This window comes from Scyliorhinus canicula, chromosome 17, assembly GCF_902713615.1.
Source record: "Scyliorhinus canicula chromosome 17, sScyCan1.1, whole genome shotgun sequence".
Taxonomy (NCBI): domain Eukaryota; kingdom Metazoa; phylum Chordata; class Chondrichthyes; order Carcharhiniformes; family Scyliorhinidae; genus Scyliorhinus; species Scyliorhinus canicula.
Genome location: NC_052162.1, coordinates 61164515 through 61191562, shown reverse-complemented (window position 1 = coordinate 61191562; position 27048 = coordinate 61164515). Strand labels below are relative to the sequence as shown.

Sequence of the window (27048 nt, the reverse complement as noted above, 5' to 3'; positions counted from 1 at the left end):
GAAACTATTGACCAGTTAGTCTAATATCTGTCACTGGGAAAATTGCTAGAATCCATTTTCAAGAAGGTAATAACAGGACATCTAGAAAAACGCAAACACTTCTAAAAGGATAAAATGATTGTGCTGCACTTGGACTGTCTCTTACCCACAAGTAGCGCTTCCCGCTCTGATCGGACAGGCCCTGTGATGACCCTGTCTAACTCTCCATCCTTCTCTTGACTGGAACTCAATATTATACAATCTCTGTTGTTCTGTGGTAGAGCGAAACAGAAGTCATTAAACATTACTTAGCTGACATTAAAACAGTTTGTAGTTCTACATGAATCCATAAAAACTGAAAGTCCAATTGCCTATTAATCAGTTTACCATTGGTAAGCAGCGACCTATACTTCACAGGCCATCAGAAAAGGCTAGTCGAAACCTAGAAGTTCCCAATAATAGCACCGAACGAGGTAACAGATTGGAACCTGTCCAGTCTTTCCACAGAAAAATCAAATGCACATTGAAACTCGTGCATTTCTAGCACTTTCTACAGTCTATTTTTGTCAAAGAATTAGATTGAGAGTCAACATGGTTTGTTTCTTGCTTCCAGTTCATGGTTTGGAATATCGTGGTTGAGAGCGTGGATACTTATGGGCTTTAGCAAATTATTTAGCTTACAGTAATTAATGGCGTCAGTATGAGGTTTATAACAATGCAAGTCACTTCAAAATGAAGGTGACTGTGACACATAAGCATGAGTTATAGGGGGCGATCTACCGGCTGTTCCCACCGGTGGACAGGTTTCCCAGCGACAAGGGGTGCAGTCTACACTGTCAGTGGGATTGACTTCACTAAATAACGTGTTATGGAACATAGTAACATGTATTGTGCATCTGTTGCTTCCATTCATTGATTGTTGGCTCTTTTGGGACAATACTTTTATTTGTTGTTCACAATCTATTGATGAAAGAGTGTAGTGCAACACTTCCTGGAGGATTTTCAACCTGGCAACCTTTAGTTAAATTTGATCAGATTCCAAACGGATGTCACAATTCATTCGTCTGTTTCAGGATATTTTGAAATCTTTCTTCAAACCCCCTTGCTGTCCTTTTTCCTGACTAGCCCATGAATTTGATGGGTTGCAGCATTTTTGTGACTGTTATATAACTTTAATAAAAGATTCTATACATATTTGATGATGTTATTTCAGTTGCTTTATCTTCTAATGGCACACTTTCCAAGTTTCCAAAATTATCGAGATCACAAATGTACTGGATGACTGGTTTACAGGTTAGTTGCAGTATGATTTACAACTTTGGATCTGTTAAGGCCATGGTTAGTTCATGACATAAATACTACCTAGCAAAATTGGTCAATACCTTGTAGCTTCAAAATAAGTGAGAGTATTGCATTCATCAATAAAAATAAAAGCACACCAATATTTTGCCTCAGTGCAGTTTTAAATTCCATTCTTCTGTGGTTCAAAATTCTACACCAATAATTGTGCTGGAACCTTTTGTTTCATTATCCTCAATAGCTTTGAAAATAACCAATAAAAGCTAGTGGATTTGTCTTAAGTTACAACAAACAATGTGTTGGATGAAATGGAAAATTCATGGACATGTCTGATTATGTTAATTATCTTATTTAATTAACTGGACTTGCCCAGGAATAACATTGCCTACTAGTAACAATGAAGATCTTGGTGATACCAATAAATTGTATATGCAAGTTATTGTTCTACGTCTTCTTTCTGACCTTCTATGAAGGTCATGTTGATTCTTCTGTAATTTGCTTCAAAACTTCTGCAACGTTTATCAAAAGATTATTTATCATTTGATTGAGCATCTTCCCTGCTCAGGAGAATGTGGTAATTACCATAGTCAAATGTTTTTTTCTTTTTCCACTTATTACTGGTAATAACTAAAACTTTGTGTAACAGAATCATCATTGTGCTTGCACACTGTTGCAGTCATCTTGTTGAGCCCTGGTACTCTATTGCTTTTTTGTTTGATACATGTTTTTTCACACATTCTCAACAGTAGGTGGTTCATCAATTTTCTTTTCCTTATTGGCAGCATGGTGGCACAGAGGTTAGCACTGCTACAACACAGCTCCAAGGACTCGGATTCAATTCCAACCTTGGGTGACTGTGTGGAGTTTGCACATTCTCCCAGTGTATGCGTGGGTTTCCTCCCACAATCCAAAGATGTGCAGTTTAGGTGGATTAGCCAAGCTAAATTGCCCCTTAGTGTGCAAAGAAAAGTTAGGTGGGCATAGGGCAGTGGCGTGCGCCTGGGGTTCTCCTTTGAAGGGTTGATGCAGACTAAATGGGTTGAATTGCCTCCTTCTGCACTGTAGGGAATCTATGACTTGTCAAGCCAGGCCCATTGGGGGAGGGGGAAAAAAATCTCAAAACAATTAGGGGAGAAAAATCTCTCTATGCCCTCTTTTGATGATGAAGACTAGTCTATGAGGTTACTGGATTTCACAACTCTGGTTGGAAAACCACTGCATGTAGTAATAATAATTGTGAAACATACTTCATGCCTCGGTGTAACATGTGCTTATGCATTCTTATGCTGAACGCCTGGTTTAATTTTAATCTTTTCTATTCAATTGGATATGTTACATTCTCTATTTTGTCCCATATGAAAACTGAAACTGTGCTCTTCAAACCGTTGCTCATAACTGACTTCTGATTAACATCAGGCCCTTTTGATAGTGTTTCCAAGGTAATTAGAATTGAACTTAGTATTTAAAATGCAATTTTCAGATTGTCATGTATTTTCAAACTATTTTGTGGAACTTGGACCATGAGTCAACAACTGCAAATTCATTTGCATCAAGAGAAAATTAACATCCAGTGGATTGCTTCCAAAATGAATAAATGCGAATTGTAACATTTAGCAAACTAAAGGATCTTTTTAAATAATAAAGGCACTCACATTTCCCTGGTTATTGCTCTCCTCGATATCTTGTCTACCTGCACTGTCCTCCTAAATTGAAACAGCACAATTCATTTGACAGACTGAGAAAATAACACACAGTCATGTTTTGCAATCTACTCCCATGTATTATTACAAATTTCTGATTGTTTCCATGTGGCTAACATGCGGCTGATATGCTTTTATATATAGTCTGGCCAAATTACAAAAGCAATTAAATAACAGGATTTTTAGCAACTTGTTTTCTACAGGGGAAATTTCCACAAACAAGCTCATTTCCAAGCTGTCTGGGTAGGATACAATGAATTTCCAGACAAATAAACCACACTTTACAGCAGACTCAATTGAATGACAGCAGGAACATTGGAAGTAAAATTCAACATTAACTGCTGTTAAGGTGAGTCTGCTGTTAAATAGAGTTGCATCTTTGTGACAAATATTATAATTTTATTTTAAGACAAAAATCCAAAGAAATAAGATATTGACAATTTGGCTGTGGACATAGCAAGAACAAATTGTATTTACACCAGTACTGGAAAAAGTGGGAGTTTTACCATTGGGATGGTCTTCACCTGAACAGTGCTGGGACTATTGTTCTGGTGAGTCACATAACTAGCGTGGTAGAGAGGTGTTAAACTAGGGTGGCACGTTGGCGCAATGGTTTGCACTCCTGCCGCACAGCGCTGAGGGCCCGGGTTCGAACCTGGCCCTGGGTCACTGTCCCTGTGGAGTGTGCACATTCTTCCCATGTCTGAGTGGGTCCCCCCCAAAAAAGATGTGCAGGGCAGGTGGATTGGCCACACTAAATTGCTCCTTAATTGGATAAAAAAGACTTGAGCACTGAAAATTAAAAAAAATGTTTTTTAAAAAAAAAGTGGTGTTAAAACTAAATAGTGGGGGAATTAAGCGATTAAGTGATAGGAGATGTGATAAACTAAAGGGAGAGAAGATAAGCGAGTAAGGCAACAGCATAGGTAATGAGAAAGGGTACAGAGAAAATTATTCAAGTCCCAGGTCCACTTTATCCTGGGGTCTTAATAGAAGTGGCTGTTGTGATGCATCAAATCTAATTTTCAAAAGTTCTTTAGATTCAGGAAAGGTTGCATTAGATTGGAAAATAGTGAATTCAACTTCTCTAATCAATAAAGGAGGGAGACACTAAGCAGGAAACTATAGGCGCATTAGTACAACTTCTCTCATAGGGAGAATGCTGGAACCTATTATTAAGGAGGTTATGTCAGAATTTAGCACAATTTAATGCAATCAGGCAGAGTCAACATGGTTCTATGAAATGGAAATCGGGTTTGACTAATTTACTCCAGTTCTTTGAGCAAGTAACTGCTGTCTATGCTTAAAGTTAAAAATTGCACCAAGCACACTCCTGCACATTATTATGAAAAACTTTCCTCCACTAAAGAGCATTAATAGAGCAGGTGGGTTGTACAAAAATCTGGTAACTTTGTGATCACCAGTTCCAGAATTTTAAACTAGTTTAATTCATTAAATTTAAATTCTCTAGCTGAGTGCTGGGATTTAAAATCTTATCTTCCAGATCATTAGTCCAGGTCTCTGGATTACAAATACCGTGACAGAGCATATACGTCTATACCCTATGCAGCAAAAGTTTAATGTTGGGCAATATTCAGTTGCCAATCCAGTTAACAGGCACAATTATTCTCAATATGTGCTCACTGCATTCTGCTTTCAACATGCAGGATTTTTGTAGCTGCCTTCACCTAAAACAGTCAACAGTATTACTTAGTTTCTATTGCATCATCATATTTACGTACCTTTTGCATGGAGAAAGCAGGTATAGAAAGTGTACACCACACATGCGCAGTGCAGAGAAAAGCACACCTCACACTCGCTGAGTGTGTGGTACGTAAAAAGTCGCAGTCGACTAAAAACTGGTTCCAGATCAACAGTTGAACACAATCAACATTTTGGGCACTCCTGCGGCATGCAATTATTGGGAAGGTAAATGGAATGTTGTAATTTATCGTAAGAGGAATGGAATATAAAAGTGGGGAAGTTTTGCTACAAATACACAGGGCATTGCTGAGACCACATCAGGAGTGCTGTGTACAGTTTTTGTCCCCTTATTTAAGAGGAGACATGTTTGCATTAAACACTGTGCACAGAAGCTTGACTCAACTAATTGCTGGGAGGAAGGAGTTATCTTAAGGGGATAGATTGGACAGGTGGGCCTGTATCCATTTGAATTTAGAAGAATGAGATGTAATCTTATTGAAACAAAATATCCTGAGGGAATTTGACGAGAACGATGCAGGAAGGATGTCTCCCTTTATGGGACAGATTAAACTAGGGGATATCAGTTTGAAAATGAAGGGCTTTCCATTTAAGACAGGGATGAGGAGAATATTTTTTCCTCACGGGTGCCAGTCTGTGGAATTCTCCTCCCCAGGGAGGAGTGGAAGTGGAGTCATTGAATATTTTAAAGATCGAGTAAATGGGAGTCAAAGCCTGTATGTGGCAGACAACACAGGCCACAATCAGTTCAGCCACAATCTTTATAAATGATAGTGTGCTCGAGGGACTGAATTACCTTCTCCTGCTCCTAAATTGCATGTTTGTATGAAGGCAATATTAAAATTTGTTGATGAAACTAAAGTAAGGAGTTTGGCAAACAGCAAGGACTATAAAAGACTTCAGAAGGACACAGAATGAACAGGCAGATGGTAAATCTAACTGAATGTGGGTTAGCCAGAGAGATAATGAGCTCGACTCAGCCAAATGGGAAAAAAGTCCCATAGCGAGCACTTTTAGCCATGTGTTTCCCGGTGCTCGCAGCGTCGAGAAACACATGGATATTCAACCCCACACACGTTGTACAAGGGCCTCAGCTGGGACCAGCTGGCTGAGGTCACACAGCCCCATTTTGTACACTGGGGATCTCCACTCTGAAACTCCTGAGTGTAGTGAGAGATCGAGCTGTCATTTTAAAATGGTACTCTATCCGAGGCCTCCCGAAGCAATTGTCGACCTACCCTGCACCCCCCCCCCCCCCCCCCCCCCCCCCCCCACAACTCCCCCAACTGCCCCGGTCCGATCGCGCATGCAAAAAATGTCAGCTTGAAACCCTGGCAGATCCCATGCCAACTGGCAATGCCACCTGGACACCTTAGCGGAGGCAGGTTGGCACTGCCAGCGTGCCAGGCTGGCACCAGCAGTGCCAGGGCACCACCCTGTACGAGGGGAATGCAGCTGGGTATCTCCGATCCCCAGGGAGACCCCCATGATTGTTGTTCAGTCTAGTCTCCGTTTATGGGGGCCAGCGCTGTACGGCTCTCGCCAATGTCTCCGAGGCAAAGCCTCAGGTACCTCAGGAATCTGCACATTAGAGTGAGAAGAACTGTCTTGCTCTAATATACAGATTTGCCAAAAGGTGATCCCACCCATTGTGGGCAGGATTTACATTGCAAAGTCTTGTGTTGAATCTCGCGAGGCGTTGCGACCTGGGTAGATCCCGGAAACGGAGTCTCCCGGATTTTGCCCAGGCTGCACTGCGGTGAGCTTCTTTTCGGGTGGATCCAATATATTTTGGAAGGAAAGCAAAGGTTTGGAGTATGGAACAATACTGAAGAACAAATGATCCAGGGATTCAAATATAAACATTTCTCAAAGTGTAGTTTTTAGAACCCGAACAAATGCACCAACAGCATTTTAGATTTTATATGTAGGAACATAAAATATAAGTCCAGAAGTAATTATAAATTTGTGCAGGGCAAACTTAGGGAACAGTTCAGTTAGAACAAGTCATATTTTGGGGCACTTTATTATAGAAAGGACATGAGCACAAGAGGATGCACTAGGGATATGAAACTATAGTTTAAAGGACAGGCACAAGATACTGGCGCTACTTTGAGTGGGAGAGAATTAGGTGCAGATTTAATAAAGGAAACTATCTGTAACATTCCATTTGTCTACATTCTCAGTTCAAAAGTTGTGAAAGCTGATGGCCACATACAATTATTGTAGGTGATATATGACAATATCATTCCCATCAAAATAAAGACTCTTCTCCTTTTATTTTTGATTGTATTTCTGCAGCTATACTTTGTCTTGTTTTCATCTTGCAGGATGACTTACACAATTGCTATAAACTAACTTTATTACTGACACATTTTCAGCATATGAACACACAACAGCAAGGCAGTTTGCAGCTTTGTCACAATTTTCTCTTACATGTGCTATCTGACCGTCGGACCCCAGGTCAGGTGATCACAGGTAGCACACAGAGTATACCGTACTGTATTTAATACTGGAGTCCATTACCACAATCACCGTATTATTGTGACAAACTTGAGGTGGACTTTATCTTTATTTAGAAATCATTTGATTCTGAACACGGTGGTGAAAGGGCTAGGCTGAGCAATCTTTAAACTTTAGGTATTTGTTGAGTTAAACTATAAGTAATTGCCAATAGCCCATAAGATTGAATGCTTAACTTCCCTGTAAAGTCTTATGACTTAGATTTAGGGTTACCTTTTATTTGCTTACAGCCATTGCAAGACTGGGGGACAATTCACCCAAAAAAATGACTAAGGGCGCGATCGGGTAGACTTGGGGCTTCAGCGGAGGCTGCTGCTGTGGTTGGGGGTGTGTGCGCAGGGAGTGTTGGACGGCACCCTGAGAGATGGCATGGGATGTGAGGGGGGGGGGGGGGGGGGGGGGGAGGAGCCATGGGGGACTGGAGGGTGCTGGGCTGGAAGTCATTGCTGATTGACTGTCCCTCAACCTTGTCAATTCTTTACAGATGTTACACAGGATGGACGATATAATGGGCCCTGCGGAGGCTGCCCTCGCAGTGCTGCTGGCAGGCCAAATGGCCAGAACCTGGAGAAGGCAGAGGCAGCAGCATAGACAGGCTCGAGGTGGCAGCCCATGTGCAGGGCCCTGCCCACCCACGGAGGACCCGGCAGCTTAGCAGGCCAGGGAGGGTCCCAGAGCGGAGGCTGGCGACAGCCCAAGGTGTACAGGCGTCGCTGTTCGGTCATATGGACGATGGACAGTATGTGCCGTTGGAGACGATGCGGCACCTGTGCTATGTCCTTGTGGACTTGGCATCACGTGGAGGAGGATATCCATACCCGGTAGCCATCAAGGTCACTGCAGCCCTGAACATTCATGCCTCAGATTCATTCCAGCTCTCGAGCGGGGGCTTGTGTGGCATCTCCCAAGCAACAGCCCACAAGTGTATCTGTGAAGTCACGTATGCCCTGTTTGCCCGAGCAGCCAACTATATAAACTTTGACATGGACCTAACCCAACAGATGCCCGGGCAGCAGGATTCTCCACCATCGCCAGGATGCCCCGGTCCATGGGGTAATAGCATGCATGTTGTCTTGTACGTACGTGGGTGTCAGGGAGCACCCTACATCAATAGGAAAGGAGTTCCACTCCCTGAAATTCCAATTTGTGTCCGCCCACATGAAGTTAATGGACGTGCGCACGCTTCCCAGTGATTATGCATGCCAGATACATCCTGGGACACTCAGAAATCCCTGGCATCTTCGAGGGACACCTCAGGATGGTAGTTTGGCTCTTGGGGGATGGGTACCTGCTTAGAACCTGGCTAATGATGCCAGTGTGGAGGCTGGTGGCTGATGCAGGGAACCAATATAATGAGGCCGGGCTGTCATTGAGCGGTGCATTGGACTGCTCAGCAATGCAGTTCCAATGCCTCGTCCACTCTGGTAGTGCACTGCAGTGCACCCCGCCTGCTTTGTGGTGGTCTGCTGTGCCCTCCACAACCTGGCACAGGTTGCCTGCCTTGTGGTGGTCTGCTGTGTTCTCCTCAATCTGGCACAGCAGCTGGAGGTGGAGGAGGAGGAACATGCAGCCACCAAGGAGTAGGAACCAGACCAGGAGAACTGGAGGACGAGCCCAGAGAGGACCCACAAGACCAGTTGGCAAATGGAGGACAGGTAGCATGCCCAGAGGGCCAGGGAGGCATTCATTCTCACTCACTTCACATAGGATGTGGATACATCTGTCATCCCAACCAGTACCCCGCCTCATCTGTTCCTCTATTCTCCACCCGGCTTCACTTAACCCCAATCGCCCTGTTCCACCCACCCAGTATCTGTGTTACATCACTCCTGGGTGTTGGGCTTGTGTTGGCACCGTCAGCGGGTCCATATCAACGGAAGGACGATGATGATAATCCACTGTAAGCTGGACACTGGTGCTCCTCACCATGTCACAGTCTGTCTGGCAAGTGAACGCTCGCACCCATCATCTGCACGTGGTATGCCTTGGGTAGGGTTGGGGGGGGGGGGGGGGGCGGGGGCGGGGGGCAGGGATCCAGGACCACTGTGCCCAGGGAGACTAAGGCAGGGGGTTTGAGGCTTCACATGCCTCTGGTGCAAAGTGTTTTATTGTTGTACAACAGTGACCCTACTCCAAGCCACCGATGGTGCCGCTCCCTTCCGTCCCCTTTCCCGTGCTGCTCCCACCCTCTTCCCAGCACCCTCTCAGTGATCCGCTATCTGCTTGGCCCTTCGTTCTCTGCTCTATGTCTAGATGTTTCCCCAGGATGCACATCAGCGGCGGAGGCAGACAGCTGCTTACTGTGTCTCTTGCTGCCCCTAGTGGGTATCCCCTGGGGGGCCCGGGAGCCAGAGGGCCCTAGCCCACTCGCTGGCGGAACATTCCCTGCCGTGCCACCTTGTTCCGGGTGCTGACTCCGTGACATGTTAGCGCCTCGGCAATGCCCTCCCGAGACTGAGACATACTCCGCAGTGCCTCAGAAAGGTCCACCTGCTACAGACATATCCCCAAGTGACTGGGACATGCTGCCGAGGCACTCAACAACGGCCATCATTGACTGGAAAACTCATTCGACACCACCACTCATGGTGTTGACGTTGTGCTCCAGGCTCTTCACTGCGGTTGCCACCTTAGCTGTGTTGGCCTCGGTGCCATGCATTGTCGGCTCCATCTCTTGAGCTCTCCACCTTTGGGAGTCCTCCAATTGGCTGTGGACTTGCTGGAGTGTCGCTAACATCCCCCTCTGAAATTCACGGCCACACCCTATTGACTGCATCAGCTCCAGGTAAACCTGGTCCAGAGGCTCAGTATTTGACTGGAACCAGCTGTGTCTTGGGATCCAGCACACCTGAAACTGCTGTCTCGCCTGGAAGCTCCATGTTTCCAACTGATGTGCATCAGCAACTGTGTGGAGTTAACCAGAGTGTGCCCCAGAAGCCTGTCCACTATGTTTGCCCACCGAGGTGCCGTGACTATTACGGTGACATCCTCGGTGCTCTCCTCCTTAGTGTTCTGTTGGAAGGTATAGATTGGGAAGGAGGGGGGGAAAAGAGAGAGCGAGAAAACCACCCTGAATGGGCTGGCACCATTAGATGGAGGTCGTGTGGGAGAATGGACATGTGGTCAGTGAGGAGCGGGACCAACATGCTGACATGTACAACTCACATGTGACTGGCCCTCTGGCTGGGGCCGGTAGTTATCCACCTCTGCACGCAGGCCAATCTCAATGGAGGTGACCGATCTATCCCCGGCCATCCCTGCAACCTCCAGGGCCCGTTCCTCGAATGGAGTGAGGACTTTGATGTACGGCACTCCTGTCTGGGCCCTTTCCCGTCTGTTATGGTCCAGCTTCTCCTGCAGGGACACATAGGACATTGTGAGCTGCACGTATCATGCATTGGGATGCTGTGTTACATTACCTCTGTGGCATTGGTTTAAGCGCTTCTCTCCTTCATAATCAGGGGGGCTGGTGAGCGTGGTCCCGGCGAATCAGCCAATGGGACAGTCATTTGCGACATGAAGCCGGTGGGGCATCATCAAGTGAACCAATTAACGTTTGATACCAGTGACAACCTTGCCAGGTCATCCATCGGGAAGTTCGAGGCTGTTCCCGCTCGCGAACACATTTAGAAATGTTTCCGTTAAGTCGTCCCCTTGGTCATATTTTTCGGGCGTGGGGTGTTACTCACCGGTAATTCCCACACACAGAATTTCTTTCTGAGCCCCCTCCCCGGAGTGGCCATCATACCTGACCTCAGCTAATGGAGACCAGTATTATTCGGCACCTGGGTGAATGCTCATTGGTGTGGCTGGTGACTCCTGGGAGCCAGGAGAATGCAGCCTCCAACAGGCTGCACATGTTTTGATGAGCTTAATGGCTCGTTTAAATATTATTTTCTGGATCACGAGGGCATGATCCAGATTGAGCCTCTGTCTGGCGTGAAGCTCGTTTTGGGCCTCTTCCGGGATGCCCGTGGCGGCATGTGATCAGCGCTGGACGCAACGCATTGGAAAAATCGTGCCCTTGTTTCCTTTTTGGGGGTTGTGGGACAGGGTCAAATGCAGAAAGCCTTAGAGAAATAAAGAATAAAAGAGTCATTCTATTTAGGAGAGAATTGGTCCACAGCACATAACCTCCACTAGCTCAGAGAAGTGAAATGCTCCATATTCATGAGCTGGTTAGGGGGAAGAAAGTGAGAATGAAAAAAGATCAACTCATCTATCCATTAAAGCCTTTGCTGGTGAGGGAAGCACACAACCAAGCTTCACTTAAATGCATTGAAATTTGACTTCTAACAGTTATAAGATTCTATCACATGCACATTAACCGTTTATCTAAGAACCACAAAGTCAAAGATGATAAAAATACCTCATTATAGCTGTCTAGATGGACTGCAGTCTGGGTTGGAAGGTTTTAACTAAACAATCAAAATGGATTCTTCCCGGGTTATCATTGAGTCCTACTTAAATAAGGCCAAGGAGCAATAACTGAAAAAATTAATATTGATGGATATGCTCAAAAACAGGAACCACTGGAAGCTTGCTGATGCAGTTCCCATGCTCTCACCTTTCCTTTAAGAGTCTCCAATAATAGCTCCGCTTTCTGTTTTTCTTCCTTTGCCTTCTGGAATTCAGATTCTTTCTTCTTGCAATCTTCTCGCAAATTCAGAAGTTGCTGTTAATAATGAGGGAACAGAGAAAATTCACCAAAGTAAACCATATTCTATTCTTCACCAATACATATCTTTTATTTTTCATCTCTTCTTTTACGTAGCCAGAGGATGTTACTTATAAAATTGTTGATTATAATGCCTATTGCACAAGTAAAGATTGCATTAGTGATGGGCAAGTAAGGTACCACCTTTAATGCCAGCAAGTTTCTATTTGCATCACAGTACTGCAGAATCCTTAGGTTACCCAGCTAATATTGGTGGTATTCTGTGCTTTAGGCCTTGTTCATTTAAGATAAATCAGTTGCTATAGCTGGCTCTGAATGGTGATTCACAGTTAAGATATTCAGGTCAGGCTGCAATCTTACATGCATTACCAGAAAGCATTTAAGTAAAGTAACAGGCCAGATCAATGCAGCAAGTATAAAGTGGTGTGATAATCATGGTTAATTCAGATGACACAGTCACAAACAGGGATTTTCCATTTCTATTGTGGAACAAGTGCCAGTTCTTGAACAGCAGAAATGAAATTATGTGCCAAGGTGAAGCCAGTCAAATAAGTAGCTACACAATGTGTTGCATGCAGATCAGAACCTTTGCAGGGCAGAAGGAGGCTATTCAGCCCATTGTATCTGTGCTGGCTTGCTGAATGAACATACTACCTTATCCCACTCCCTTTCCTTACCCTGGTAATCTTGCACATTCTCTCTTTTCAGATAGCAATCCAATTACCCAGTGGAAATCTTGATCGAGCCAAACCTGCCTCCACCACCCTTTCAAGAAGTTTGTTCCAGATTCCAGCCACGCTCTGGATTAAAAATCGTTCTTCACCACTTCTACTCCTTTTACCCATTATTTTGAATTTGTGGTTTCTAGTTCTTGATGTAAAGGTTTCTCACTACCCTGCCTATACTCCTCAGAATCTTCTCTCAGCCTTCTTTTCTCCAAGGAAAACAGACCTAATCTCTCCAATCTATCCTCATAGCTACAGTTCTCTAACCCTGGGATAATTCTTGTGAATCTCCTCTGTACTCTCTCCAATGTCACATCCTTCCTCAAGTATGTCGCCCAAAGCTGGACGCAGGCCTAACTAGTATCTTATAGAAGTTCAACATGACCTTCTTCCTCTTGTACTCAATGCCCCTATTAATAAAACCTAGGATACCATATGTTTTATTAACTGCTCTCTCAACATGCCTTGCCACCTTTAATGACTTATGTACATATCCACTTAGGTCCCTTTGTTCCTGCATCTCCTTTAGAGAGTTTCTCCCTTTATTTTATATGGGATAAATTGAAATCAGTTAAATATAAAATGTTTATGTCTTGGAAAATAACAGAGTCCTTCTGCAGGATATATTCAATTTTTATAGTCTGTTAGGAAAGTGAGATGACAATATTAGCTGGAATAATTCCAACAACCACTCTAAGTGAACACTCTGGTGACAGCTTTGTTTACTTCAAATGCTTTCAGAGGCTACATTAAGGACCATATCCTGCACTTCTACAATAATTATAAAAGAGACATCAGTACCTGCTGCATCCCCTGCAATGTCTGTTGCAGTAGTTTTAGCTGTTGGTCCTTTGTGGTCTCTTCTTCAGTAGGGTAGAGCTTACCCTGCTCTTGTTTTAGTAATTCTACCTCATTTCTGTAGGCATCCAACTGCCACCGGAGGCTGTCATTCTCTTGTTTAAGTGCTTCAGCCTGAGCTATAATGATGGTAAAATAAAAATATTTAAAATCAAATTCTTAAATACAGTGGTGTGGGGTTTTCACATATTTTCCACCCAATTATCAATGAAATCTGGACAAATTGATTGAAAGAGTATAAAACATTGTGGAATTTACAACATTAAATGTCTATAACCACTTATACTCTGATGTTTTCATAGGGAACCAAAGGCCAATTTTAAAGCAGTCAATGTCTAGAATCTGGCCAGGTCTTCAGCTCACCTCACGGCGCCGAGGACCCGGGTTTGATCCCGGCCCCAGGTCACGTTTGTGTGGAGTTTGCACATTCTCCTAATGCTTGCGTGGGTCTCACCCCCACAACTCAAAGATGTGCAGGCTAGGTGGATTGACCATATCTTTTTAATAAAACAGTAAAAAATATATACAAGGCCAAACGGTACTCTTTTATTATGCTCCTGTATTATCTTTGATTATACTTCTGTGTGTGCTTTGATATACTACGGAGTGTAATATGTGTTACTCAAACCTTGGTTACTGATGAGGTCTTCTGAATCTTGATGAAAACTCAAACTTGTCCAGTAGTAACAAAAGGTTTATTGAGTAACTATAACAATAATTGCGTGAGTTATTTACTTTAACATTGATACTAGTGATAAGGTTAGCAAGATCTAACTACAGTAACTATGTGTAACTACACTAACCATCTGAGCTAATCTGATACTCCTGTCCTAGTCACAGTACATCCAAAAGAGAGAGAGAGAGAGACCCAATGTGGTTTCTTTTATACCGCTGTTGGTCCGGCCCTCTACTGATCATCTGGTACTACCGATTACACATTAACCCCTTATGTACATACACATACAGAGATCACTACATTCCGCTTTTTTTTTTCTTGTATTACATATTTTCTGTATGTTGTAAAGAAAATATAAAAAAACATAATGGATGCAGTTTGCAAATGCATTACACAAAATCACTGAATTAATCAGTCAAATGTTAATACATTTTGTCTTTTAGGGTTTTTTTTGTTTGCTTGAAACAGGTAGATAAATGATGATATGTACATGTTGTGCTCATATTAATGATTATACAAAGCCAATTAATACTTAGGAGTCCAATCTTAATTTAAAAAAATTATGAGTCCAAACTTTATCAATTTATTCGGTTGAGTTCCTTTCTACTTCTGTTGTTGAAGTGGTGATGTTGATGTTGTCATTTCTTTATGAACGTCGTTAGTGTTCTTGTTTTTATGTAATCAACAAGTCATCATGAGGTGTTCGAATGGTCGAATCACTTTGTTGCCTGATTTTGACCTTTTTTTCTATGCTTGTGGTAATGATTCTGTGTCACATCTTTGTTGTCTGACCTGGACTTCTTCCTGTGTTTGCGGTATTGATTCTGTATGTCATTTGCCTTGAAAGCTGGTTTGCTTGTTTGTTGTTGGACAGATATGAATTTGTGAGATTTGTTGTCATGCCATGGTATGTTTGTACTCTTGTCATTGTTTTGAACTGTGCTGTTACATTGTCTTTCATGTGCAGAGTTGTACCATGTCATACATTGTTGTTGTTTTTGTCGTGCTTGTTGTTTCTGTTGTTTTCATCGTGTTTGTTGTTTCTGTTGTTGTCTTTGTTATGCTTCTTGTTGTTTTTGTTGTTGTGCTTGTTGTTTTTGTTGTTGTGCTTGTAGTTGTTGTTGTTCTTGTTGAGCTTCTTGTTGCTGTTGTCGTTTCTGTTGTGCTACTTGTGGTTTTTGTTGTTCTTGTTGTACTCAATGACTGTTCCGTGTGAATAATTTGAGTCATTCTCAAAGTTATTGGTGTCAATGTCCTTTGTGGTATCTGATGTTTCATTGAGCGTTTCTTCTTGAGGATTGTGAGAATGATCTGATGTTGCATTGATCTTGGTGACATCAGTCATTTGTGGTTGATTTGATTCCTCTTTCCTTCCTTGGTGCTCCTCTTCTGGAGTCATTTCTGGTTCACTTGAATCATCATTGATTTCTTGGTGCTCCTCTTTTGGAGTCATTTCACTTGAATCATCTTTGGTTTCTTGGTGCTCCTCTTCTCGAGTTAAAATCTTCAAGATTTCATTTTCTGGTGGGTAGCTTAGAGTAGATGAGGTTTTAATTGGCATGGTCTCACTGGGACTCATGAGTAGTTTTACTTGGATCGTTGAGTGTTTCTGTACAGACGAGCTGAGATCTGTCAGTCTCACTGTGATCTTGCCCATCCTGTATGTCAATTGTGATCACATTGTCACTATTCTCACACAGTGGGTAGATATTCATGTCTTATTGTTGATTAAATGAGCTGGGTGGACTTTCATCATCTTTTTGTTGTTCACGTGCGCTTGGTAGACTTTCATAGTCTGCTTCTGCTAGCTCAGATAAGGTGGATAGACCTTCATAGTCTTCTTCGTGCATGGTTGACGCTCTGGAGTCTTTAATTGCTTCCATTCTGGAGTCTGTCAACTAGCTTTATGTGGAAGCTTGCGTCGCTCTCTCTGTGGAGTCTTTAATCGCTCTCTGTGTGGAGTCGTGCAGTGTTCTCTCTTTGGAGTCAATCTGTGCTCTCTCAATAGAGTCATTCTGTGCTCTCTGTGTGGCGTTGTTTTCTTCTTGGCTGATTGACAGGTTGCTGTCATCCAATGTTTCAATGATCTGCCAATCCATCATGGTATTGGATTCATCTACCATGAGTAGAGTCGTGTTGAACTTTTCAACCGTGTTGCTGATGCTATGATCATCATATCCAAAGAACTCAGCCATGTCGGAGTAGTATTCTTCAATATACAAATCATCTCTTTTTGTTTCGCATTCGTTATTGTGCTCTTCATGTTCAATGAACACATCAACTTCTTTGGTTTCGGGTTTGCCATTGTGCACTTCACTTTGGGTGATGCAAACTGCTTGTTCCAGGGTGCTGCGGAGGTTATTTTCAACTGCTGGTAGAAGTTCAGGCATTGTTCTGTCTTTTGAGGTAAAAAAAATTGGGTCCTGTAGTTTTAAAATTATTTTCTTAAATTTTCGGACATTTCCCCTTTAAGTGGACGTGGTCCGGGTCTTCTGACGTCATGACGCTCGTGACGTCCTAGTAGGAATCAATTGTACATGCACATCCACGGCTTCTCACTGTTTTGCCGGTTTGCATCTTTTAGGGAAGTGCGCATGTGCGGACTGGTCAGACTGCACAAGCGCAAGATGGCTGCCGCTCAGAACTTCCGTCTTAAGTTTCAACCCTGCCTCTGCCTCGTGGTGAGTATTCACGCCAGTTTTACAGATTTTGTTTTCTAGATACTGATTCTTTGTTTGTAAAGATTCAAAGGATTGATTTTGTTTTTGTTCATAAGTAAGGCATTTTTGTATAGAGATTTCTAGAGTTAGATACTTTTTTTGTGAAAGTTCTTCCCTCAAATTTTTATCAGATAGTCCCAAAATTACTTGATCCATTATCATCGAGTCTCTGAAATCAGCAAAATTGCAGCCTCGTGCTATTAACTTGAGGTCTGTAGTAAAATTAGTGATGGGCTCTCCGTTTCTCTGGGACCTATGACAAAAGTTAAATCTTTCCAGCATCTCACCAGACTGACTTTTAGTGTTCTTCAAACTTTTTGAGTATTACTTTTAATTTGGTGGTGTCTTCACCTTCTAAGTAATTAAAGCAATTATAGATTTCTGTAGCTTCATGTCCTGCTGTTGCTAGTAGCAGCGATATTTTTGTTGCGTCAGAGACTGTGCTCAAATCATTAGCTGCAATAAATATTTGGAACATCTGTTCAAACATTACTTAAATTACCGGTTGTTTCCAGCTGCCATGGAGCTCCATAGAGTTCCATCGAATCAGTTAGCCGTCGAGGATCCATATGCTGTGATGTCTTCCACAGTCGAATATCCGGCTTGAATTTTCTTCTCTTTTTGTCTAACCTAATCTAACTAGTTATTTTAAAGCCACCAGACCTGGTTCCATCTTTTATTACGCTCCTGTATTACCTTTGATTACACTTCCTGTGTGTTTTGATATACTACGCAGTATAATATGTGTTACTCAAACCCTGGTTACTGATGAGGTCTTCTGAATCTCGATAAAAACTCAAACACGTCCAGTAGTAACAAGAGGTTTATTGAGTAAGTTCTTTATTTTAACACTGATACTAGTGATGAGGTTAACAAGATCCAACCACAGTAACTATGCGTAACTACAGTAACCACCTGAGCTAATCTGATACACCTGTCCTGGTCACAGTACATCCTGGACACAGTACATCCAAAAGAAAGAGAGAGAGAGAGAGACCCAATGTGATTTCTTTTATACCGCTGTTGGTCCGGCCCCCTAGTGATCATCTGGTGCTACTGATCACATATTAACCCCTTATGTACATACACATACAGAGATCACTACAGGTACAAACACTAATTTTGTGTTGGAGAAACAGGGTACCCTCCCCTCAGACCACGCTAAATTGCCCCCTAATTGGGAAAAAAATTGGGTACTCTAAGTTTTTGTTTTTTTAAAGAATTGTACCGGTGCACTTATCAAATTGCACAAGAATTTCTGGTACATCTACACCCATGGCCAACTTAATCCATTACTCATGAATGACCTGCAGGCAATTAAAGTCTCACTTATGTCTATTTGCTGTATTGAAGGTGTTATTACATAATTCATGATCATTTAATTAAAATATGATTAATTAGATTAATGTATCAAATAACTACTTTGCCATGTTACATACATTTCCACGGAATATATTTATTCAATAATTTGAATTAGGCAAAAAATTATCTTCTGATTATTGGGAGTGGATTGTACATCAAACTAATCAAAGCAAAACATTCAAGAACAAATGATCAACTTTTGTAGTTCTTAACCATAGATTCTCTTTAGCAGGCACCAAGCCAAGACCAGGGTGTTTGTGGGTTGGAGAGAAAGTCAGATGGTTCAGGGACCAGTTTTGCGGTGATCATTCAACCCTCTTGGTTCCAGTTCGAAGATTAAACAGAGAAAGAAACCAAGACTAAGGGAAAGACATTCAAAATGATGAAGCAAACAGCAAGTCCCTTTATTTAGACACAGATGACAGGAAACTGGAGTTTAATTGATTTGAAAAATGAACAAAAAGGACCTTTGTTGTTGACACATGGGCCAGGATATTCTGCTCCTGTTCTTTTCGGGTGGCTTTGGCAATGAGAGTGGAAAATCTCACTAGAGGCTGTAGCCACCTGGGGTTGCCACGTCCCAATTCCAAAATGGACACTCGCAAAGAGTGCAGGGAAAAACGGACAGCACTAGGGAAAACAAGCAGGTGCAAGGTTTCATGTGTATTAAGATTTGCAGAACCCAGACAGAACTGAAACCAATAGCCATTAGCATATTTTTTTTTTATAAATGTTTTTATTCAGTTTTCGTATTTTATATTGAACAAATTACAAATTGTTAGGAGAGAGAAACAAAAAAAAAAAACAAACAAAAACAAACACGCAAAAATTAACATACATATTTACAGGTAAGCATCTTCGTAGTAGTAACTGCGCCCCCCCCCCCCCCCCCCCCCTCAACATGTTTATTTAGCTTGGTTTTGGGCCTTAGCTAGCCATCGAACCCCCGTAACGAACCTGTAGCCCCCTCCCCCTCCCGCTACCTTCCCCCGACTATTCTTCCTCTTGTACATTGGCCACAAATAGGTCCCGGAACAGTTGCATGAATGGCTCCCACGTTCTGTGGAAGCCGTCGTCCGACCCTCGGATGGCAAATTTGATTTTCTCCATTTGGAGAGATTCCGAGAGGTCGGACAGCCAGTCCGCAGCTCTGGGCGGTGCTGCTGACCGCCAGCCAAACAGGATTCTACGGCGGGCGATCAGGGAGGCAAAGGCAAGGGCGTCCGCCCTCCTCCCCAGGAATAGATCTGGCTGTTCTGAAACCCCGAAGACCGCCACTATCGGGCATGGCTCCACCCTCACCCCCACCACTTTGGACATAACCTCGAAGAAGGCTGTCCAGTACTCCACGAGTCTGGGGCAAGACCAGAACATGTGGGCGTGGTTGGCCGGGCCTCTTTGGCACCGTTCACATCTGTCTTCCACCTCCGGGAAGAACCTACTCATACGGGTTCTTGTTAAGTGGGCTCTATGTACCACTTTTAGTTGCGTCAGGCTGAGCCTTGCGCACGTGGAGGTGGAGTTGACCCTATGCAGTGCTTCGCTCCAGAGTCCCCACCCGATCTCCATCCCCAGGTCGTCCTCCCATTTCCTCCTTGTTGCGTCCAGTACGGTGTCGTCCCTATCTACCAGTCGGTCATACATGTCACTACAGTTCCCTTTCTCTAGGATACTTGCGTCCAGTAGGTCTTACAGTAGTGTCTGTCGTGGCGGTTGTGGGTACGTCCTTGTCTCCTTTCGTAGGAAGTTTTTGAGCTGCAGGTACCGTAGCTCGTTCCCCCCAGCTAGCTGAAATTTCTCTGTCAGTTCGTCCAGTGTTGCGATCCTGTCGTCCGTGTATAGGTCCCTGACTGTCAGTGTCCCCCCGTCCTGCCTCCACCTTTTGAAGGTGGCGTCGGTCAGTGCTGGTTTGAACCTATGGTTGTTGCAGATGGGAGCCCTGTTCGACATTTTGGTCAGGCCAAGTTGCTGCCGCAGTTGGTTCCAGGATTGGAGGGTGGCTGTCACCACTGGGCTGGTGGAGTGTTTTTTGGGTGGGGATGGGAGTGCTGCCGTGGCGAGGGCCCGGAGGGAGGTTCCCATGCAGGAGGCCTCCTCCGCACGCACCCACTCAGCTTCTGGCTCCTGGATCCATCGCCATTAGCATATTAATGAGCTATCTCCGGGGACAAAAAGTAAGCATTGAAACAATCGGAGCTGGGACAGACTCCCCGGCGCCAGTGGGAGCTAAAATAAAGGCAGGCAAACGGTTACATAGAGCCCGCCCAACGATCAGGGAACAACCCTGGTATTGGAGAAAATCAATACGAACGATTGGGACATGGTCCAATTAATTGGTACCAAGTCCGGGGTCCACCCAGAAGGGCGCAAAACCCCTGGGGACTATAAAACAGAGTCCCCAAGGTCAGTTTGCTCTCTTCTCTTACCCTGACTCCTCTCCATCTTCAACTTGGCATTTGGCTCTCAGCAACGAGAGGCCGCCAAGCACCAACCAAGTAAGTCTAAGGTCAACGCACGCTACGAGATAGATGCTCCTAGCTACTATTCGGTACTAGTTCGAAGCCAGCAGTATCAGAACCGGACAACGGCCATTGTTCCTCTGACTGAGTGGGCCACTCGAAGCTAAGTATAGGCTTTTAGTAGTAGTTGTAGTTTAGCGAGTAGAGTTTATGCATGAGTAATAATTGACTGTGTGTGTAAATAAATGTGTATTGATTTCAAACTTACTAACTGGTGTATCGAGTCATTGATCAGTACTTGGCTTTGAACCCTGTGGTGGTATCAGAAAGATACCTGCCGACTCTTGAGCAAAGGTAATTAAAACAGAGCAAATTAAGGGAAAGCATAACGAGCAACAAGGCCCAAATCGCATCTTATGTTAGCGTGAAGTCACGCCACAGTCATCTGCTCCCGACCATCAGTGACGTAACAGGCTTTCCACCATGCATTGTTAGAAATCTTACTTAAATGCATCACGTCATTATCGGATCACTCCGCAACAATCACACCCATGTGTAAAAGACTGCCTATGGCTGCGTGACGTCATATCAACATGAATGGCAACAGCTTTCAAAAACAGGAACCTGGTGAGATCATCCATGATGGGAGTTCAAAGGGAGCACACAGCTCATCATACGGCACCATTTTTTCAGAAGGGAGAGAGGACATTGGTGAAGGTCTTGGGGTGAGGAAGTTGGCGAGGGGTGCGAACCACTGAGCACATCCGTTCTATGAGCATTGCTCTCCCGCCTGACTTCTGACAGTGCACACCCGCACAGATAAGGCTTGTGCCATGGGAAGGAATCTGTTGCCCATAGTCCCAGCGTTGCAGGAGAATGATGATGACTTTTAGTGGGAACAGTGCATAAATCCTGAAGGAGCTACTGCAAATGGCGGACTCCTACCGGGCTGAAGACAGCTCACTTACTTTCAGTGGCCTGGATCTTATCGTGGCAATGTTGCGCAGAGATCTATGGTCCTCCTTTGTGACATGTGCTCTGGAGGTTCAGTGTCTCTGTTTTATGGGGCAAGCAGCAGGGTAACATGTGCAGGGAGCACATAATGACAATTAGTGAAAGATTATTTACAGAGATGGATGCTATCTACGTGTCTAACAACCATGCTCGCACTATGCAACAAGCCCTTCATAATCTTTCTAACCTTTGGTGTAGGCCCAGGATCTTCAGCAGAGGTGGAGGCAGTGTAATGTCTGCCATGTCCTGTTGTCTGTGATGACCATAGCAGGCGTCCCTGAAGGGCTGAGACCTGGGGGCTCCGGCCTGCTTTCGGGGGTGCTGTTATGAGGCAGTGCTACCTTCCTCGGTCTATGGAGCTGGAACGATCACAAGAATAGGAGATTGGGATGGGCTGGACCTTCCCAGAGTCATCTGGATGGATGTCCTTGGGTTGTGCACAAGCTTCTCCTCTTCCCTATGGATGGCCTAGGACCCCTTCAGGAGGGGCACTTGGAGTGAGCTCGAGATGCCCTGCTATCTTCTGGCATTGGCACTCATGGATACCCACAAGTACCTACACCATGGAGTGCAGGTCCCGCAGAGTGCTGCCACTGCCTCCTCGGACAGAACGCAGTAGGACTCCTCCATTTTGCCATTCAATCCGAGGAGTGTACTGATATCCCTTCCTGATGTTCCTGACTTTGCCTTTGGAGCTCCAGCAACTGAGGCATGTCCAAATCCAGAGGCATATCATTTGACTAGGGCTCAGCAGATTCCTAGTCATAGCAAACCTCAGTGCTGGCACCTTGGATGTCTTTGCCTCCGCCTGCTGTGGAGCAGAGAGTGAGGTGTTCACTGGTTTGTGAACCTGAGGCCTCTTCAAAAAAATAAAAGGTCCCACTGAGGTTTCTCTCTCTCTGGCTGGTGGAGGGAGTGGGTGAAAGCGGTGATAGTTCTTCAATCGTCATGTCAGAAAATCCCTTCGCTGGTGTGAGAGTTTTCTTGGACCTGGCTGGTGAATTCTCTGAGCTGCTCCCCTGAGGGGCCTTCACATACAGGAGACATGACTCACGTCAGTTTTGTGTGATGATGCTGCATTGGATCCTCGCTTGGTTTATCGCTGCTCACTTCACTGTCATCATAGTAGCAGTGGACTTCCTCCGCAGCCAGCTGGAAGGGCTCCTCCTCGAATTCAAAGAGAATTTTCAACTTGGGCATCCCTCTCCCATATGGGATCTCTCCCTCCTATTGTGAGCTAACCTGTCCTGCATGAAAACATATGGGGAGAGTAAGCAGGACGAGGGCCAGGGCAAATGCTAAGGATGCCACGTTTGAGTGGACATTGATTGGGAGTAGTGAGGTAATGAGGAGACAATCTGCAGGGGAGATGATGTTTGTGAGAGGGCGAGTGGTGATGTCACTCGAGGTGACAGTGAGTGTGGATGTGTGACGGGCGTGCGAGTAAGAGAGTGACGGGAGGAGAAACTTATCCTGGCAGAATGGAGGATATCATTCATTCTTTTGCATCACCTTGCAGGGAGTCAATGCTGACCACTGCCTCCCATGTTGGGTTGGTGTCCCTGCTAGCTGGTCTCCTCCCTGTGTGAGATTAGATGATATGCAACACATTTCCACTGCATCCAGCAGTCTGGTGGTGGAGGCTTCTGAGAACTTGGGGGCAGACTTCTTTGTAGCCATGAATATCTGTGGAGCAGGAGGAAGTGGCAGGCGAGCGCTGAGGCAGTCTTTAAATGGAGCCGCCTGATGATTAATGAGCTCAGCTGATAGCAGAGCGGCCGAATCAGAGACTGCTCACCATGGACAAGGCATGAATCCTGTACTGAAAATATCTCCCCCACCCCGCCGTTGTTGAAAAATACAGCACGAAAACCCGCCATTGTCGCTGGCAGGCTGCATGCCACATTTCCTGCCTGCCATAGAACGCTGCCAAATACAGGGAAAATTCCACCCATGAAGTTTAGTGAGCAAGTAACATGTGTTAAAGACTTGAAAGCTCTCCAGTTCAATCTCAGGTCTGCTGAGGTGGCTGACTTCTGTTAGGAGAACAATAACATCTGCTATAATTAGCTTCAGTGTTCCTGAGTTTGGGTGGAAAAATAACCTAGATTTCTTATTCTATCACAGTGGAAGATCAAATGCATGTATGATGAGGGCGACTCGACTCACCCATGTCAAATAATCTGCTGCACTCACCAGGCTGGTAAGGCAACAAAACCATGTGAGCAAAAACTGATGTGAGAGAGATGGTTGTACGTATTCAGAACAACAGGGAATTCCCCAGTGAATTTTTGGAACAAATAAAATTATGAAATTGATGCAATGCTTTTCCTGATATAAAAATACACTTGCAGCCTTCCAAAGTTTAATCTAAATATTACACCTGGGCCCCAAGAGACCATCTTTTTTAATGTACTGAAACACTGAACATTTCTGTAGATGTATCTGATTTGATGAGAAAGATGAGAATGAAAAATCACTTAAGGTTGTTAGAGGGTGCAAGCAGAACAAATGGATTTAAAATATTTTTTGTGAAATATTGAGTACAAATAATTAACAAATCAAAACATTGCATTTAAATATAACTCATCCAGCTTTTCTTTCCTGTTGTGGAAAAAAAAATATTTGCAAAATGGACAAACACAACGAACTGGCCAACACATCTTAAAACAGGAAAATCTATCTAGTTCTGAACATATTGGTCTGTCTTTTCTCTTTACAGACTTACTGTGTATTTTCATCAATTTCTGCATTTATTCAATTTTATTCTACAAGAGCAAAGGAGAAAGAAATTGAAAAGAGGCTGACAAACTGTATTCAATATCACTCAATTTCCTTATTTTCATTTGCAATATTAGCCTGCTGTTTTCATAGAATTTACAGTGTAGAAGGAGGCCATTCGGCCCATCGAGTCTGCACCGGCTCCTGGAAAGAGCACCCTACCCAAGGTTAACACCTCTACCCTATCCCCATAACCCAGTAACCCCACCCAACACTAAGGGCAATTTTGGACACCAAGGGCAATTTATCATGGCCAATCCACCTAACTTGCACATCTTTGGACTGTGGGAGGAAACCGGAGCACCCGGAGGAAACCTACGCACACACGGGGAGGATGTGCAGACTCCGCACAGACAGTGACCCAAGCTGGAATCGAACCTGGGACCCTGGAGCTGTGAAGCGATTGTGCTATCCACAATGCTACCGTGCTGCCCCATGTGTGTTTTGAAAGAATCCACATTACCCTGCACTAACTTTTATCCAATATAGTGGTAAAAGCAATGTGTTAATCTTGATATCCTTCCCATGATTCTTTCCATATTCCTTTTTTAATCACTTACGTCTTTTGTCTTCATTACATCTTTCCTAGTGACTGGGTTTACAATGCACGTCACATTTTTAAATGATATTTCCTTTAGGTTTGTTATCTCTCACCCCTTTTGTCAACCAGGGACATTTTATGTATAATAATTCGCACTCGATCACTTTCTAGGTACATTGGTCCGGTATTGAGCAGTTATTTTTTTAAACAGCTCCTATTGGTTATTTGTACTTTTACTGGATGCCGATTTTGCCTAGTTGGTTGTCAGTCTCTGTCTTATCCGAATAAAGACTGGACATCCATGAGGCGCTATGAGCCATCAGCAGCGGCAGAATTGTATTCAACCATAATCTGCAACCTCACGGCCTGGCATTTTCCCCCCTCTACCATTACCACCAAGCCAGGGGGTCAACCCTGATTCAATGAAGAGTTCAGGAAAGCATGCCAGGAGCAACACCAGGCATACCAAATAATGAGGTGTCAACCTGGTGAAGCTACAACACAGGACTACTTGTGTGCCAAACAGCAAGTAATAGACAGAGCTAAGTGATTACAAAACCAACACATCAGATCTAAGCTCTGCAGTCCTGCCACATCCAGCCGTGAATTGTGGTAGACTATTAAACAACTCACTGCAGGAGGAGGCTCCACAAATATCCCCATCCTCAATGATGGAGGAGCCAAGCACATATGTCCAAAAAACAAGGCTGAAGCATTCACAACAATCTTTAGCTAGAAGTGACGAGTGGATGATCCACCCGGTCTCCCCCGGAGGTCCCCAGCATCACAATGTCAGTATTCAGCCAATACGATTCACTCCATGTGATATCAAGAAATGGCTGAAGGCACTGGATACTGCAAAGGCTATTGGCCCAGATACTATTCCGGCAATAGTACTGAAGACTTGTGCTCCAGAACTTGCCACACCCAGCCAAGCTGTTCCAGTACAGCTACAACACTGGCATCTACCCATGAATGTGGAAAAATGCCCATGTGTGTCCTGTACACAAGAAACAGGACAAATCCAACCTATCAGTCTACTCTCCATCATCAGCAAAGTGATGGAAGGAGACATCAACAGTTCTATCAAGTGGCACTTACTCGGCAATAACCTACTCATGGACACTCCGTTTGGGTTCCGCCAGCTCCAGACCTCATTACAGCCTTGGTTCAAACATGGACAATAGCACTGAATGCCAGAGGTGAGGTGAGAGTGACTGCCCTTGACATCAAAGCAGCATTTGACAGAGTGTGGCATCAAGGAGCCCAGCTAAACTGGAGTCAATGGGAATCAGGGGGAAAACTCCCCGCTGGTTGGAGTCATACCTAGCACAAAGTAAGATGGTTGTGGTGGTTGAAGGTCAATCATCTCAGCTCCAGGACATCACTGCAGGAGTTCCTCAGGGTAGTGTCCTCGGCCCAACCATCATGACCTGTCTTCCATCAACTTTTTCCTCCGGATGCTCCAGTTCCTCCCACAGTCCAGAGATGCACAGGTTAGGTGGCTTGGCCATGCTGAATTGCCCTTAGTGTCCACAAAGATTAGGTGGGTACAGGGATCGGGTGGAGGTGTGGGATTCAGTAGGGTGCTCTTTCCAAGGGCTGATGTTGACTCGATGGGCTGAATGGCCTCCTTCTACACTGTAAATTCTATGATTCTAATAAAGTCAGAAGTGGCGATGTTTGCGGATGACTGCACAATGTTTAGCACCATTCGCGACTCCTTAGATAATGAAGCAGTCCATGCCCAAATGCAGCAAGACCTGGACAATATCCAAGCTTGGGCTGACAAGTGGCAAGTTACATTCACGCCATACAAGAGTCAGTCAATGACCATCTCCTACAAGAGAAGACCTAACCATCGCCCCTTGACATTCAATGGCATTACAATCGCTGAATCCCTCACAATCAACATCCTGGGGGTTACCATTGATCAGAAACTGAACTGGACCAGCCACATTAATACTGTGGCTACCAGGACAGGTCAAAGGCTGGGAATTGTACGGCAGGT

At 44.3% G+C, this 27048-nt stretch overlaps 1 protein-coding gene across 1 annotated transcript in view; it reads right to left on the bottom strand.

Moving 5' to 3' along the window:
- The window catches only part of LOC119952109 (ecto-NOX disulfide-thiol exchanger 2-like), a 336912-nt gene that overhangs the window by 13897 nt on the left and 295967 nt on the right, over positions 1-27048 (bottom strand). The window contains exons 12-16 of the mRNA XM_038775673.1: positions 13428-13603; positions 11791-11898; positions 10389-10577; positions 2931-2981; positions 146-251 (exon numbers count right to left, since the gene is read on the bottom strand). Coding sequence (XP_038631601.1) covers positions 146-251; positions 2931-2981; positions 10389-10577; positions 11791-11898; positions 13428-13603 — 630 coding nt within the window. The remainder of the gene's footprint in view (positions 1-145; positions 252-2930; positions 2982-10388; positions 10578-11790; positions 11899-13427; positions 13604-27048) is intronic.